Genomic DNA, 17,969 nt, shown 5'->3' with positions numbered 1-17,969 from the left:
CCCACTCACACCCTTAAAATTAAATTGTCCTTTTTTCCATTTGAAATATTTGGAAGTATGCAACATAATGCCAACTACCCACCATAAGAGCCCAGATCCCATTGACTCTGAGGGCAGGATTTTCACTGAGGGTCAAACTACACAGCAATTCTACAGCTCCAGATTCCAGTATAGGCTAGGGGTAAAGAGATGCATATAAATATATATAAATGTAAAGAGCATTAAGAGCTAAACATATGCTTATAATACAGAAACATTGTGCAGCATGAGTGTTTTATTTAAACATGATGGATTCCACCAATATCTGAGTGTTTGTACATGCATACACACATATACATATAGATACATTTAAATACACACAGAATTACATTTTATATATAACCAACTGTACACTGTCATCCATTCTAACAACAACCGTAAAGGGTTGGGTATTCCACAGGCACTCACCTCTTTACTAGGGGAAAACTCCAGGAGAAGATTGCATAACGTTGAAGAAGCTACAACAAGGATGTCATCAGGAGCATTCTGTAAGACCTATAAAGTCAGTAAAGAGGAAGAGGTCAATATGTTTTGTTGGCTCAGCTGGCAGATACACACTCAATAAATACTTACTTGAAAACTAGTAGCTGGCGTGTTAATATGTAATTCTAATTGAATGGTAAAGTGACCACAAAACACCACCTATGCTTCTTGCTTAGGGTATGGTTCAGGAGTACCTGGTTCCTGTCCCCAGATGTTACTACAGTGCTGCAGCTATAAGCCTTCCCCACCCTGTGAAGGCATAGGCAAAGCATACATTTTGTGTGCATGCATGGCCACACAGGACGTTTCTAGTATCTACACATATACTCCACTAAAGCGATGGGGAACAATGATTGGCTGATAAATTTCAGCCAGCTACTAGCAGATGCGGGCTTTGTTGTTCTGCAGCGAACCAGGGCAAAAAACAAACAAACCATAATCCGTTAAAACAGCAATACACCATGGTTGCCAAAGTATAGGCCATGTAGAATAATAATTACGATGTTCTAGATAACACTGCATTACTAAGCTTGGTGCCATTAGTATTAAAGCACACTTGGTACAAATCAGGTGGAATTGCATCCCTCAAGAACTGTGTAACATTGATTAGCTACATAGAGCTGCCAGATGAATGGGTTTTGCAACAGGAAGCACATACATTGTATAAATCGCCCTTTATTTTCTCCAGATTGTTAACTGGTAATAGTGTTTTTACAGAAGTGCCCTTTTGCACAGTGCTATTTTACAACTGATTATGGTTCAGAGTTCAGAATCTGAGACCTTTCTGACAGCATAACTAGTCATTTTCTGCTCTCTCATTAAGTTTTCACCCACCGAACTGATACACACTGTATTTTCTTATTTTATTGTACCGTATTTTATTTACTGTACTAATTTCTGTACACTTGATTTCTCTTGGATCAACAGCACAAGCAGAGATATGAGAAAGGTTAAAAAAAAATTGGAAAAAATTCTACATAAGAGGTTTTGCTACAGACTGTATACCAAGTTCCAAGTTGTAACCACATTATTAATTCAGTAATCTTTTAATAACTATGGTGCATGTGCAGAAAGATTTTTTAGTATCAGAGATTACTAGGTAAAATGAAGAGAGCAGGAAAAGTTTGGAACACAACTTTTGAAATATACACTAAAATTCTATGGCAATTCCACATGTTGCATCAAATTAAGGTAAAGGACACGAGTTGCAGAATTACAACTCCTATAAATAAAGTTTTGCTGTAAAGCAAAAGTGGTAGTTCAGTTCCTCATCAAGCTGCTCATCTACGGTTTGTTTATTTAAAACAACGTTTTACTTTTCTGATACCCTAAATGATTTAAGTAAAAAAAAAAAAAAAAAAATGTTCACACATTCTAGTTAATCCCAAATAAAATGTAATAACGGTCTGACCCATTTGTGTAAAAAAAAAAAAAAAAAAAAATCTACTTCTCCCATGGGGGAGAGGAATCAGGGAACATAATGGATCTTGATAGTTTGTATTAGAACAATGTTTTTTTATATATAAAAACAAAGACAACTATTTTCACAACTTGTTTAGCTGTCACACCTCTCCCCATGTCAGAACTATAAAAAAAAATAATAATAATAATAATACTGCTATAGAACAGTATTCTCAAAAATATATCGTAATAAACACTTGTAGCAGTAAATATAAAGCACCAGGCTGAGATACCTTCATTAAGGGCTTCCACACGGCATGATCCTGAAAACTTGTCCGTAGCTGCTGTACCGATCTGGACAGACTGTGTAAACATCTAGAAAGAAAGACACATAACATACCATAGCAAATTGTAGCAATACGTGAACTCTGATCATAGAAATACCACCAGATAACTTGTATTTTAGGTTAATAATAAACTGTATCAAATAGATAATATTTTCATGCAGAATTTAAACTTTTTTTTTTTATTTGCCCCTCTGAAGAATAGACTGTGTTCAAAGTATAACAAATATAATGAAAAAAAATTAATAAAAACATATTGGACACAATTCCACAAAACAATTTTTAAACCATATGACTGAAGAATTAATTGTCCAGAACTACACTTACACAGAGGTAAAGTGAAAAAGCAATATACAATTAGGACCCACTTTTAACTAAATGCACAAAATAATTACCAGGGAAAACTAGTTCTTAATGATAAAGTCTAAACAGAAAATTGTGCAACAAAGATGTGTTTCACAAAACACTGAAAAGGAATTATGACTAGCAACACTTATAGTCATCATAATATGCATGATTGTGCTTGGTTCTTTGCAACAAAACATTAACATGTCGCAAAGCATTATGCAGGAACATGGGGGTCTGGAAATGTGTTTGTTATAGAAGGAAACAACATGTCAGTAGGGAGAGTTGATGCTCATTGTTTTAAGCCTAGCATTCGAAAAGTCCTTTAAGTTTATAGGCCACATTGCCACTTAATCAAATGATAGATCACAGTAACAGGTTTAAACAGATAAAAGGAATCAACACAGTAAAGGAGGAGACTATATTTAAAAGTAGAAAAACTACCACAACAAGAGGACATAGTCTTAAATTAGAGGGACAAAGGTTTAAAAAAAATATCAGGAAGTATTGGTAGAGTTTAACACAGTGAGGGAGTTTAAGCATAAGGCATCTAGGCATAAGGCTATCCTAACTATAAGATAAGGCCAGGGACTACCGAAAGTATTTAGAAAATTGGGAAGACTAGATGGGCCGAATGGTTCTTATCTGTGGATTACTCGTTTGTTGGAAGTAATTGACAGAGGGATTTCTTCCAAAAATATTGTGTCTCATGATGCGAGAGTAATTCTAGCAGTAAACTAGCTAATTGCATTAACTGATGTTAAAAATCACTGCACTTTCCACTGCATAAACCATTTCAATATGAACATGTTAGGTGTCTAGTGTGATGCGTGAAGATGCAAAGGGCAGAGAGTTGGGAAGACTTGACAATTTATCTCGTACCTGACTGCTGCTAACCGCACCTTGACACTAGACTCTGATAAGCCATTCACAATCCGGTCCATCATATGTTCAGCCTCAATGATCTGGAGAGAGACGTTAATGCAGCATAAATAACATCACGGAGCCCACGACTGCTTGCCAGATTCCTGCTTATAACAGTGACAATAACACATGTAACCCCAATAATAAAGGAAGCACGAATCAAATAAATCCATACTAAAGAACCAATCTATTAAGTGTAACCCGACCTCTTCCTGGATGACCAAAAAGATCGAAGCAAGAAATTAACCTATTGTGAAAGTCTGAACGAAGTTCCTGTAACTACAAAAAAAAAAAAAAAAAAGGGAGGATTTAGTTTAATTTTCCCTCTGTGCAGCAGGAAAGTTTCAGTACATGGTTTATTTAATATAGGTAACATAATTTTCATGTTTCAAGTTCGCGTTTTTTTTTTTTTTTTTTTAAGCAAGCATTAAGATGAGCTTTTATTTTGAAACGGATAGGCCCTTTTAGCATAAAAGGGTAATAGATTTTAAATTATGTGTTTGTCCAGACATAGATATTTTTTATTAAATTACTATTCGGTCCTAAATATAGATTAGAGGGATACTATAATGGCAGGAATACAAAGTATTCCATGCACTATAGCTCCCTCTGCCTCACTTCTCCCACTCCCCTTCCCCCCCCTTAGTTGGCGAATAAAGGATTAAAAACATTTATTTTTTTAAACTTACCTGATCCCAGCATCGATGTCCCTCGGCACTGGGTTGCGGCTCCGACATCCCTTGACGAGCAGGCACTAATGACGAGTGCTGCACGCGCATTAGGCCTCCCCATAGGATTGAATCAATGCTTTCATATGGGGAAATAGCTGATGCTGGAGGTACTCATGCAGAACATGAGGACGTCCAGCATCAGTTAGCTCATTAATATCCAGGAAGTGCCCCCAGTGGCTGTCTAGTAGGTAGCCACTGGAGGCAGACTTAGTGCTGCAATGTAAACATTACAATTTCTTTGCAAAAGGAACACTGTACCCAGACCACTTTAATGAGCTGAATATTAACCTGCTTTTAAAATATATCTGAGATATATATATGTATGTATATACACACACACACACACACACATATATATATATATATATACACACATACATATACACACACACCCCCACACCCTACCTAGGAGGTGGACTGTGTTTCTTATAATATGTTCCATTCTTTTATGCCACTTTGCCAAAGTCACCAATAATCATGCAGTAAAAAGGCAACAGTAGTTTAAATATGTTTAAATATATTTTTAATTAACAAATGTGCATTTAAGAGGTGTGAAAAATAAAATTCACACCTTTATATCCTGCAACTGTGCGCTTCAATTTTGGCTCCTTGTCAATGATAGTTATAAGTTCTGTCCTTTTCACTGGACAGTAAGCTTACAGAAAAGGGAGAAAAGAAACCATGTTTCTACACTTCATTGGCATTGTCTACCCTTACTGTGTGTGCCTGGACTGAACTGTGATGTAATTTGCAAAAAAAATAAATAAAACATTTCAAACAAAACACACATTGTAGGCAATGTTCAATGTTTTATTTCATTCTTAAAACATTCCCCTTAATGTGCTTTCCTTAATGCATCAGAAACAAGGTGACTACTAGAATAGTGTTTGTAGTCATGAAAACATTGTTTATTTGGAAAACATATCACTATTTTGCAAATAAATACTATTGTTTTGTTTTGTGGGAGTCTTTAAACAGACTAGACCTTAGAACCGGAACAGAACTAGTACATTTCAAATTGGCTTGTGTCAATCACGTGATATTGGAATATAAGTGTCTTAAAGGAACACTCCGGATACCATAACAACTTCCTTGGAATTAAGTTATTATGGTGCCAGGAGGTCCCTGCGTGAGCCCAACTGAAGGGCTGAAATCGTTAAGAAACAGTTTAACCCAAATGTCTTGAATCAAGTGCCATTTAGCTCTGCCCCTTTTCTTCCACATTTCTACGAGGCTTGAATCAGAAAGCCTCGGAAAAAAGAGCACCATTGATTGGTTTGAAACATTGGCAAACGCGCGAAGTCAATCAGTAGATTCACATATACAAAACCGCTTGAGAAATGTGCAGATTTTAATCAAGCCATTTTGTGAGTCAGCACCAGGGGACTCCTGGCACCACAATAACTATGAAGTTGTTAATGTGCTCGGAGGTTCCCTTTAATCATATCCACTTTTCTGATATCAAAGCTGTACACACATAATTATTTAACATATTTAAAGTAGAAAGTTGACGTACGAAATTATACATGTGGGAAAATCCCTGCAGTTTTAATGGAATTCAGCGGAAACAAATTAAAGCATATTGAATGAAGTCGCTGGTCAAAATGTGTGTTGGGGGAAAGTTACATTTGCAGAAATAAGCAAAAACAAGTATGTTATTTTTGAATGACCAATTCTTTTTATTGGGAAATTGCCCATGGGTGAGAAAATTATGATACAAAAATTAACCAAATACACAAAAACTACAATTCACACATTACAGAAAATACAGAAACAGGTACTACTGTAGAGCCACATAGATAATACAAATTGACAAAACCAATATTTAAAAGCAAAATTTGGTGTATGAAAATAGCATGAGAATTTACTCGATTTTAGCACTGCATTTCGTCAACACAAACAAAAAAAGTTATTCACCAAGTGTGAACGGTTAGAAGCTCAAAGTGACATCCAAATAGCTAAACTAGAAGAATTCATTATTTCCAGTCCAGCTATTATTGGCTAAAACAGGGGTGCTCGAAAGGTAGATCAACCAAGGTTTAAAACTACAGCTTCCATGATGCCTCGCCATTCTAAAGGCATTCCAAAGGCATGCAAAGCATCATGGGAGTTGTTGTTCTACAACATCTGGAGATCCTACCTTTGGGGCGCCTCTGGTCTATAACATTGATGTGAGTTCCCAGTAGTGAATAATATGCGTGTTCCCAGTAGTGAATAATATGGTCTTAAAATGTAACTGGAATTGTGTTGACCTCTGCCACTTCTTACTCTTATGTTTTGAGAGTCCGCAAATGGCACTGTCAGAGCAGGCATTCTTAACATGACTCCAAGGGTTTTGCCTTATTTGGATCAACAGCAAAAACATATCCAAGAGAAGCTGAACTTGATGGACACGTGTTTTTTCAGCCTTAGTAAGTAACTTATTCAGTTATTCTGTTGTGACTAATTCTTAAGTACATGCCTCCAGTAATCTCGCATCTTGAGCATTTTGTCCAGTGTGCATTCATTATATTTAAAAAAAAAAAAAAAAATTGCATATACTTATTTTATTGGAAATAGAAAGTGCTGGGCCATCCAATAAAAACAAAGAAAAGGATAACACATCCCTCTATCTTTTAATATAAACAGCCAAATAACTTAATTACAAAAAATAAAATAAAAATAACATTGCATTGAACCTCTAAACTCACTCAGAGTGTTTTCTGATAAACACACAGTTCAATACCATTGTGGGCTCTAGTATTTTAGTGTTAACTAAACCTGTAGCCACTTCAATTGTACGGTTTTATTTCTTTTACATTTCCTCAATAAGACATTCATTGAATGTGGCAGGTAGATCTAACGTTATATTCAGAGCAAAGGAATATCTGCCCTGTTGTCTAAAAGAGGAATTGTTGGGGGTCTGTAACTCTGGGTTAAGAACAGCGCTGATTCTTTAACTACATCAAAGACAGAGAACTGGTACTTATCACTAAAACTGATAAGTAAACTCTAGTAAAAGAAGTTAGATGTAATAATAATAATAATAATAATAATAATAATAATAAGATCCCAACACCTTCTTTCATTTAATTGATTAATAAAAACAAACATTTTTATTTATTAAATGCTTGCAGAAGCCAGATATTTAAAATCCACTATACATAAAGATTTTTCACTGACAGAACTGCTAACTAAATAACACTATACAATAACATATTCCAAAAAGTTCTCGAGGCTGTTTTAAGTAAACAGCTTTTCTGCTTCATGGGAAGTAATGTGCTGCACATCAAAATGTTTTACAACAGGATATTTTATAGTTGCGGTTACAAGAAATGTAAGGAACAAGAACAGATTTGTAGTGCAGCATATTCCAAAATACAGAGTTTGACAGGGTATTTTTTATCGGACAGAGTTTTTTATTGGATTAATTATTTGTATTCAATTTTTTGGTAAAGTCCTGTTTTATTGCTATTCACAAGGGCTTTAAAAATGATGTTTAATCCTTGTGAAGATTGGCAGATTTTCTGAAGCATTAACAAATACCCGACTGTTCTACGTACACAATCTATGTTCCCCAATAGAAAATAAAAACAAACATGAATTCATGAAAAATATTTTAAAAGGGTAGAGGTGTCAACGTCTACTTTTATAGAAACAGGAGACGGGTACATTGAGGTTTAGTAAGGACAGGGAGAGAGATGGTGAGAGAGAGAGGGAGAGGGTGTCTGTGTACAAGAGACAAGTTGAGTAAAAGGACAGAGACAGTTATATCTGACTTCACCATTCAAAGAGGAGACATGTACTGAATAATCTGCCCCAAAGATGATAAATGTTCTGTATAAATTGTTCCAGTCGTAGAAATTAAAGGTTTTGTATAAACCCAATTCTATATAAATGGCACTAGCTTGTTATTGCACCGTATAAGTTGCACCATGCAGTATAAGTAATGGCATATGGTAGGAAATTACATAAAAGATGAAATGGAGTAAAATTGTATTTAGGATGTTTAAGGGCAATTAATGGGAAATGGCACTTAAGATGAAGCATGGTATAAAGTGTGAGTAATGGAATATGGGGTGACATAATATTCAAAACATTAATGATAGGGCAGGTTGCTTAAAAAGTATATTTAATAGTTTTACATTTCTTATTAAAAAAATATCTTAATTTCTATTGATAAAAAAAACATAAAAAAACGCAGACACTCCTACCATACTTTCTTCAAAAAAGTTGCATGTCATTGTGGCATGAATGTATTGCATTCAAGTCTGCACATGCATACAGCACTGTTAACCAAGTATGTGCTTGCGCTATTGTTGCGTAACCCAGGACTTTTAAGTTATGCTATTAGTAAGCCATTTAAAGCTTCACCAGTGACAGCAAACTAGTTTTGCATATACAAAAAAAAATTTTAAAAAATGCATAGGTATGCCCTCCATAAATCAGAGGCATTCAAATTTCACAATAAAAGGATGTGCTCTTCTGAGATTTGTGGGATTAGCTCTAGACTTGAGGTAACTTAGCCCCCATTCTTAAAACACGTTTTTTTTTGTTTTTTTTTTAAGATATTGGATGAGATAGGGAGTACTTTAATGTATGTTTCTAACAAAGGAAAAAGACAAATCACATGTTGATCATTGCTTTAAGGCCACTTGATATTTCATAGTTACATAGCTGAAAAGAGACTTGCGTCCGTCAAGATCAGCCTTCCTCACATTTGTTTATGCTGTTGATCCAAAAGAAGGCAAAAAAACCAGTTTGAAGCACTTCCAATTTTGCATAAATTAGGGGGGGGGGGGGGGGGGGGAATCATTTTTGACCCCAGAATGTCAGTCAGATTAATCCTTGGATCAAGAAGCTATTACCCTACATTGAAAATTTATATCCTTGAATATTCTGTTTTTGCAAGTATGCATCTAGTTGCTGTTTGAACATCTGTATGGACTCTGATAAAACCACTTCTTCAGGCAGAGAATTCCACATCCTTATAGTTCTTACAGTAAAAAAAAAACCTTTTCTTTGCCTTAGACGAAATCTTCCTTCTTCCAGTCTAAATGCAAAACCTTGTGTCCTATGTAAAGTCCGGTTTGTGAATAGATTTCCACACAATTGGTTTGTATTGGCCCCGGATACATTTGTATAATGTTATCATATCCCCTATGAGGCGACGATTTTTTAAACTAAAGAGGTTTATATTTGTTAACCTTTCTTCATAGCAGATATAAGAAACGAAAAAGGAGATTGAGCTAGTCTATGATATACTTCCTATGAAAACATGGTAACATGATAAGTGCAAATCTTTACTTGCCCGGCAGAACCTAAGGCAGGTGATCTCAAAACCAGCATTACTGCTTCGTGCTAAGGCAAGCACAGGAACACTACAGCTATAGGAGTAGTGAAGGGGACATCAACAGCCTACACTGGGCCTTTTGTCTGTACTTATACCACTAGGCCTGAAGATTTCCACAATCTCTGGGGACTGTGTCCAGCCTGTAACGGGCATAGAATAAATGGCTCACCAGGCATACTGCAGTATCTCACATCATCACACTGCAATTGTCTTTGATAATTCATCAGTCTATTGCTGTTCCCTTTTATTTATTTTATCTGGTTGATTCCATGACAGCTAGGGTGCCATCTTGGGTGGATCACTTTGTGGTATTAAAATTGTTAAGAATATCTATAATTCGGTTTATTCATTTAAACACATCTTTTTTTAATTTCTGCCTTCACTTTATTCATGTTTTTCCAATATAAAAATGTGCAGTCTTATCGACGTTTTAATTAACATTCATATCCTTATTATTGTCATTTACACTTGGCAAACTTGCAATATACATTTGCAGAACCCCCAAGTTTGATGTTGACAAAAGTGGGCCACCAATGTGAAGGGGATAAAGGGGGCAGGCCAGTGATACGACTGCAACACTGGCTCCACCCACGGGGCAGACCGCCTAGAAAGGTGGCGTGTCAGTCCACATTACCGGCAAGTCAGGCAGGAGTGAATGCTTGCCAGCCCTCTGAGGGAGGACCATGCAGGGAGCACTGTTTTAGTGTTCTTTGCAGAGTCCTAGTATCCTGAGTGCAGCATGAGCATGTCGAATGATGTGCTTGCGCTACACTTTTTGTGGGGAGTTCCCTTGTGTCCCAAAAAGCCAGACACCAGGGAACAAAGTTGAGACAGGACCTGCAAATTGGGATAGTTTAGAAGCATACATTCATAGAAATGTGATTAAAAAACACACATTAAAATAGAAAAAAAAAAACTACATGAGAATTGTTATGTACATTAAACAGTCAAATATTGTATTACATGTGGGCACATCACAATTAAAGCATTAGATAAAGCTTTGAAGCAACTCAGCAATTTGTTGCATATAGCATACACCTAGCCCCTTCAGTACCAAGCAATATTTGTTTGAAAAAAAAATATTAACATAACATTTATTTCAAACATGGGGTCCATAGCTAGTACTTAAATCTATGATAAAAACAACAAACTTGTGTACACATTGCTGTTAAGAAAAACAATGAGAATTATATAAATGTAAGTAATTTTTATTTTTCATGTAATCGATTCCTTCTTTAAAGCTTTTCATTCCTCCGATGTTTCTACAGTTAGTATACAGCATCTCTTATGGAATATTTCACACAGGGTATGAAATAATATAAAAGGGAAAAAAAAAATATCACAGAGTATATATATGACAAAAAGTGATCACATTTGTCAAATATCTTGCTAGCAGGCAAGGCCTGTGATAGCATTACTAGCGTAACATCTTACGAAGAATGGTAACAGAATAGATCAGTGTATTGCAGTGTCTGTAATCTACTTGGGTTTTGTCAAGGTATTTGATATGGTTCCTCACAATAGGTTACTATACATAATAAAAGCAACTGGTTTAGATGAAAATTGCTATTTGATTGCAGATAGTAGTTGGTATAGGAAAAATGTACAAGTTGGACAAAGGTGGTAAGTGGAGGGGTCTGTTATGATTTGCTTATTATTATTTTTGCAATAGAAATTGCAGATGACACAAAACTAAGCAACATAATACAGGCAGCCAAGTGGCAACTGAGTGGCATGTAGATAAATGCAAAGTTATGCATTTTGGGGTGAGGAATGCACATGCAACATATATCCTAAGTAGTACCAAGTTAGGGAAATAAATTACAAAGACTAGAAAGCAAACAGCCTAAGCAACAATGTGCAATGTCAGGTAGCAGTGCTAAGGCCCGTAAGGTAGTGTCAAGCATAAAACTGGGTATTAATTCATGGGACAAAGAAGGAGGTGGTTATGGAACTAGAAAGAGTGAAGAGGCTGCTACAAAATTAATTAGGGGAATAAAAAATTTTAGTGATGAAGAAAGTCGAAAAAGCTTTAATGTCTCTATATGCGGAAAAGGGAAACTCAGAGTGGATATGATAATATTATACAAATAAGTATAGGGCCAGTACAAAAACAGTTCTTTGGTAGTTTATTAATTAAAGGGCATCTGTCACGCACCAAACAACTTATGCTCATTAGAATGAGCATAACATTTTATCTATACATTGTGCTAGCAGTTTTTCTAGCAAATGTATAGATTAGGAGAAAAACCTACTTAAAAATATTTTTCTCCTAGCGGTCAGTCAATTCCTAGACATGCCATGGCATTAACAGACAATGGAGAGCAGAAAACACCTTGCACAGCGCATGCCCCTTTTGTTGCTATGGAAACTCCCTAGCAGGCGCTTCTAGCACTTTTTAGGGAGTATAGGAACAGAGTGACATGTCGTCACTCCGTTTGGAAGCCAGCTTGCCAATGTCACTGACAGGATTAGCCCTGCTTGGGAATGCATCCCAAGCAGGGAAAATCAAAGAAGACTTCAAGGAGTGTAGGCAGAGTGGAAGACAGTCCTGAGGTGAGAGTAACACGTACAAAGAGGCGCTGGAAAGGAGGAAAAGTAAGTAAATCTTTATATTTTACAATGGATACATCATGTGTCTTGTGATATTTGGTGTATTCAATATATATGGGAGCGAATGCAGGTACGTTAATTTTTTCAGGTTCACTTTAAAGGAACACTGTGGTCACCAGAACAACTTAACCTTAATGAAGTGGTTATAGTGCCGGGAGGTCCCAGGCGCCTGGTTCTCGTACTCTACGCATCCAGCAATAATCAAGGCTTTAATTTTGAAGAAACAGATAAGGCATGCTAATAGGCTGAGAGTGACAATTTACTGTCTCAGCATTTCTCTAGCTGTAGGAGATATATAACCTAAGGAAGAACATTAAGGGGTTTGATTTGCCTTTTGGATCAACAACATTAATACGGATACACAAAAAGCGGAAATTGACTGACCAGAGTCTTTTCTTCAGCCTATGTAAACGTATAAAATATAAAAATAATGTCTGCATTTGAGCATAAAATCCCCACTTAAATTAAGTTAAATTTCTATTTTAAAAAACAAAAACAAAACAATAAATCCCTGTAACGCTATTTTAATGCGAAGAGGCATATGAAAGATACCATTTAGTGACTATGGGGATGGCATGTTCTGGGAAGTTTATTTTATTGTTTTGAAAGGGCAGGAGATGTCATTTTCAGGTTATCTGCAGACATTAAATGTGTGGAAAGAGTTCCTGACAGAGAAATGTGTTCCTCCATAGGATGACGATTTTTTTTTCAATTTTTTAATATAAATATAGGTAAGTGAGGATTTATGGAATACATTTTGTTTTGCAAAGCAAATGAAAGCAAAAACATGTATATACAGTTTTGGTGGTGAAGGATTTATCCAGTAGAAAACATTATGCTGATGGATTCAAATTTCCCAACATCAAGAGGCAATAAATTCAACAATTGCATTTGTGAAACCATATATTCAATTTAATAATACATATTACTGGACTAACAGCATCTGTTCAAAATGTACAGTATCTAAATTGGTGATTTTCTGGCATGTGACAAAAACCTCCCCATTGGAAATCTTTCAAGAATATGCTGGGCCATTAGGAACAGAATGCGTTTAGACAATGGATGTGTGCTAAACATATAATATGGAAGCATTTTGCACATAGTGCATACATTTTATAGTTTGTACACCTCTGTGTTTCACATATGTTGAGTGATTGCATTTAATTTCAGGTGTTGACAAAACGTCATTAGTATCTTAAATCCACATTTATTATTACGGGTCAATCTAAATTTGCAGGAGTCACAAACTGGGTATATTCTAGGCTAGGCACTATCTCTCCTTTATCTTTATCAGGCCCCGAGACACAATGTGTTCCAAAGGCAGATCTCCATCTCGGCCTTATAATTGTAATTTAGTAAAAGTTGCTGGAATTTAAACTATGGACATGTGACAGTTGAAATGTATTCTTGGCATTTTATTTTCTAACCGTAAAAGGAATGCTGCAAGCACCATAACCACAACAACCTGCATTGGTGGTTATGGTACCAGGAGTGCCCTAGAGCCGTCCTTTGATAAGGCGCCAAACCGTTTTTGTACTGTCTGTCAACTTACCTGGGTACTGCTGGGTGCCCGCAACCACTGCTTCCAGTCTTCTGCTGCAGGAGAATCCAGTTAGCCCTACAGAGCCAAGAAGTTTAAAGCAGGACCATGGCTCACTGGCTGAGAGCATCAGCTGAGCGCTCTTAGTCCATGAGCCCAGTTCTGGGTCATCTGTTTATTCTCCTGCAGGAGAAGACCAGATGTGGTGTCAGTGCCCAGGTAAGTTGTTAAACATACAAAAACGGTTTAAGTACATACCGTGGGATGACACCAGTGCACTCCTGGCAACATAACCATTACAGCGGGTGGTCAGTAGTTATGGTGCTTGGAGTGTTCCATTATGAGTAGAGATCTAGGAGGAAGTGAGCCATGCAAGATTTGTTTAACAGATAATTGGGTAAATTTATGCTGTGAGTCCTGAGTTTAGAGAAATACTGCTTTGCAATGTCATATAGACTTCATTGTAAGGGATGAATGTGTAATTTTGCACATGTGTACAATGGCCAATGCCATATATAAGGAGTTTGACTTCTAAACCGCTACATAAAATATTTATATCATGCATAAAAAAAAAATGTGCAGTGCTAGTACTAAACACAGGTAATAAACATGATATTTGGTCATCTTCGTACCGTTATGCTATGCTAGTTTTCTAATGGCATTACAACAAAACCAAAGGCATGACCCATTCATTCATTCTTCTGATAACTCTCTCAGTCTCTCCTTTTGATTTAAAACAAGACAGTCACTGTTAATTCTCTTCCCGTGACTTTTTCAGGTGGGTGTCACACCCTGTCTGCTGGCTGACAGGACTGGGGGGCGACCCTCTCCCAGACTCACCTTCTTCCTGATGTCTTCATCATTTGCTCCAAGTGATGCATAGAGTTTGAAGGCAGCCTGGCGCAACTCATGAGCGTGCTTTAAATCATGGTCAAGCTGGGGCCAAAAAAAACAGACACACGGTGAGAGGAAATACAGACACAGATCACACTACACCATGCCAAAACATAGCAACTTTTCTGTAGATTTACGAAACCCAACCAAACTCAATTTGTCACTCTTGATAAAATACTCATTCAGTCTGTGTTAATAAATAAGCAGTCATATCTAGAAATAAGGAAATAAGACGATATCATCCAGTATTCTGCTGCTTCCAATACATGCTGCATCCCATCATGCCCCAAACACATTCAGAATTTTGTAAATTCACATTTTGTAGAGCTTTTTTCTAGGTAACCAATGGCTATACTTTAAACTACTAGGACAGGTCCAACAAGAAAATTCAATAAAAAAAAATGGTTTCTAATCATGTTCTAACTATTGGCCAATCACTGGTATTTTAACAATGATTACACTACTTTGGCAATTTGCACCACGTTTTAGACCACATCACTGTTACAAATCCTCCATAACCCAAAGAATTACTTGCTCACTAGACAAAGTGCACAATCCCTTAAAAGCATAGTCAACCCATTTGATTTAGGGTTCAGTAAAGAAAAATATGATTTTGATTCACTGCCCATGCCCTTTCAATTCTAAACGTCTTGCAATGCTACTCTATTATTCTTGGCATTACAGGGATGGACAAGAAGAAAAAATAAAAAATAATTAGATTGCCACTAATCACATAGTTCAGTAATGACTCAAGTAGCAGCCTCTCTGTGCTGAAGGCAAGGAAGCCCATCAGACAGGTGTGGGTTGTGGTGTCAGGAACAAAGGACAGAGTTTACTATAAAAAAAAAATCTCTTGGATGTTTCACTAAAGAATTGTAGTTTTTTCCCCTTTTGTAAATTGTATAGGCTTTAAAACACCGCAACTAAATTAGTATTAAGGAAAAGAGTGGCGTGGGAAATAAATTACCATCAACAGATATTCCAGTAAAATGATTTTTTTTTTTTAAATTAACAATCAATCAGAACAGAAGCATGCATAACATACAAAACAACTAGTAGAAATTTCACAAAAGTAAAAAGGAATTCTACGCAAAAAATAAAATAACACAAAACAATAAAAAAGTAGAAACACATAGTGTAAGTGTGAAACTTAAAAAACATTCACAAAAACATAGTGAGCTCTTTAAATTTAGGCAACTGGTTTGGACAGGCAAACACTTACCAGAGGAGTAACACAAATTAAAGTCAAAGTATCCTCACCTTCTCTTCTGCAGTCAGCAGGGAGCAATGTTGGGTGTACGATGTCATTTGTGACAATGGAAGTGTAATAGAGGCTGCAGTACACTGGGATTCATCCCCAGTCCCTCTGGGCTCTGCTTCCTCTGGACCAGTGAAAGTCTGCCCTGTTCCTCTGTGCTGCAGTGTAAATTGCCAGGGAAAGAAGAGGGAAAAGAGGACAGGTTTGTGCTGACCAATAAGGAGCAGAAACCCTGGAAAGGGGGACTAGAGAGTAACCTCTACGCACTGCAGCCTATTGAAGATGAGCGATATGGGGAGAAGAGAGGCTGCCTCCTGACTTATACAGGATATGAAAAAAAGAACTCTAAAATTGGGGCAGGGACTTCAGAAATAAAAAAGTCAGGACATTGTTTGAACAAATCAAATTCCCTTTAATCTAAGCCCAAACAAATTGGTCCATTTGGGATTTACCAGTGGAGTCTTACTCAATAAATTAGACTCCATAGGTAAACCCCAGATAGATCGATTTTTCAGGGCATAGTTTAAAGGGAATTTGATTTGTTTGAACCAGCTGAAATGCATTTTGCACATGTCTAGTTTATAAAATGTGTTAATGACATTTCATATTAGGGATGAATGTTTGGTAGCCCTAGTGCTTACAAAATGACTCTCCTACCTCTTATAGAGTAGAAAAAAAAATATATATATATATATATATATATATACACACACCTGAAGAGCTACGAACATTAAGAAGTCGTTTAATAAATGCCTTGTATTTTAAGAATACATATGTTTAGACAGTTTGATAGTCTCAGAACGGTTCAGGTTCTATTTATATCCCTAGTTGGATTGGGTAAATCATATATCCTGGATAGATGGTGTTCCTTTAATGAGAACCACTATTAAAGGAAATTAATAGCCTATTATATAAACAATCCCATGTTACTGCATACATTCCATTCCTAAAACAGCTAACTTAATAATCACAGTATGGTAATAAGACTTTAGAGAACACACGCATACACGTCAATTCAGATTGGAGTCATCAGTGCCAAAGAAAGAAAAACAAGCATGCATTCAGTCACACGACAGTTCCCACAATGTCACTATTGATCAGCACGCTCTAGGTGTAAAGAGAATCAACAAAGTATACACACCCTTTTTATGTCAGTGATGGCACTAACTGAGCTGGGGTACTTGAAGTAGTCGGCAAGCATGGAGATCAAATGGTCAGTGATGCTGGCAATCCTCTGCAGCTCCACATCAGGCTCAATTAGGTAAGCCAACGTTTCTGCACCTTCCACCCTTTCCTCCAAAAGTCTCTCTTTGTTACACATGCGTACCAAGCAGGGAAGGGTCTGAAACAGGGTGACGAGGCAGTAGGCAATAAAATAAAATGGTGAGCTTCTAGGTTTAAATATGCATAAATAACTACATTAATAAAATGATAATGGTTGTCAACTTCAACACTTTATCATTCAGGCATGAGATGTGGCTGGAATGAAAGCATTGTTGGCTGTGCCAAATCAATAAAAAATAAGTTGGAGACAGATATTGCCCACCCTGGTAGAAGACCTACCATGAATAGAAGACAAAATTTTAAAATAAAATTATACGCACATGTCAATATTTGTTCAGAACAATGTATAGATGGAATGTTGTGCTCTACAGCAGTAATTAACCTATTTGACAGGTGCCTACATTTCTTATATTGCATCTGTTTAAAGACTAATTCTTTAATTCTATAACAACACAAATGACACAATCTTCAACTGTTCTGTAATCGAATACAAAATAAATACTTTAATTAAATTGTTTACATTATCATAGGCTTTTACATTGTATTGATTAAAGCTGTTCTGTTATAGAAAAGAAATGTAATATGAACAGTTGCTTGGGGCATAATGAATATGATGTATCTCTCCAAGCCATTGACTATCCATCATATTATCAAGGACACCTAATTTGGGGTTTTGGCCTTCATGGGGCCTCATCAGTGAGGTGTAGCAGATACCCCACAAGGCAAATGGTCTTCCTCATGAAAATCATCCAACTTCTTACACAGTTAGAACATTCATAAG

The 17,969-nt window shown here is 36.5% G+C and overlaps 1 protein-coding gene across 4 annotated transcripts in view; it reads right to left on the bottom strand.

Annotated features, from left to right (window-relative positions):
* ARMC8 (armadillo repeat containing 8) overlaps nt 1-17,969 on the bottom strand; it is a 51,520-nt gene that overhangs the window by 8,913 nt on the left and 24,638 nt on the right. For 2 of the 4 annotated variants that reach the window (XM_063429894.1, XM_063429895.1), the window contains exons 11-17: nt 17,046-17,246; nt 15,907-16,062; nt 14,593-14,688; nt 3,495-3,577; nt 2,217-2,298; nt 448-534; nt 83-175 (exon numbers count right to left, since the gene is read on the bottom strand). In XM_063429894.1, coding sequence (XP_063285964.1) covers nt 83-175; nt 448-534; nt 2,217-2,298; nt 3,495-3,577; nt 14,593-14,688; nt 15,907-16,062; nt 17,046-17,246 — 798 coding nt within the window. The remainder of the gene's footprint in view (nt 1-82; nt 176-447; nt 535-2,216; nt 2,299-3,494; nt 3,578-14,592; nt 14,689-15,906; nt 16,063-17,045; nt 17,247-17,969) is intronic. The other 2 variants (XM_063429897.1, XM_063429896.1) reach the window with 1 other exon arrangement.

Source organism: Pelobates fuscus, chromosome 8 (genome assembly GCF_036172605.1).
Source record: "Pelobates fuscus isolate aPelFus1 chromosome 8, aPelFus1.pri, whole genome shotgun sequence".
NCBI lineage: Eukaryota > Metazoa > Chordata > Amphibia > Anura > Pelobatidae > Pelobates > Pelobates fuscus.
Note: the sequence above shows the minus strand (reverse complement) of the source record. Positions and strands in the feature narration are given on the sequence as shown.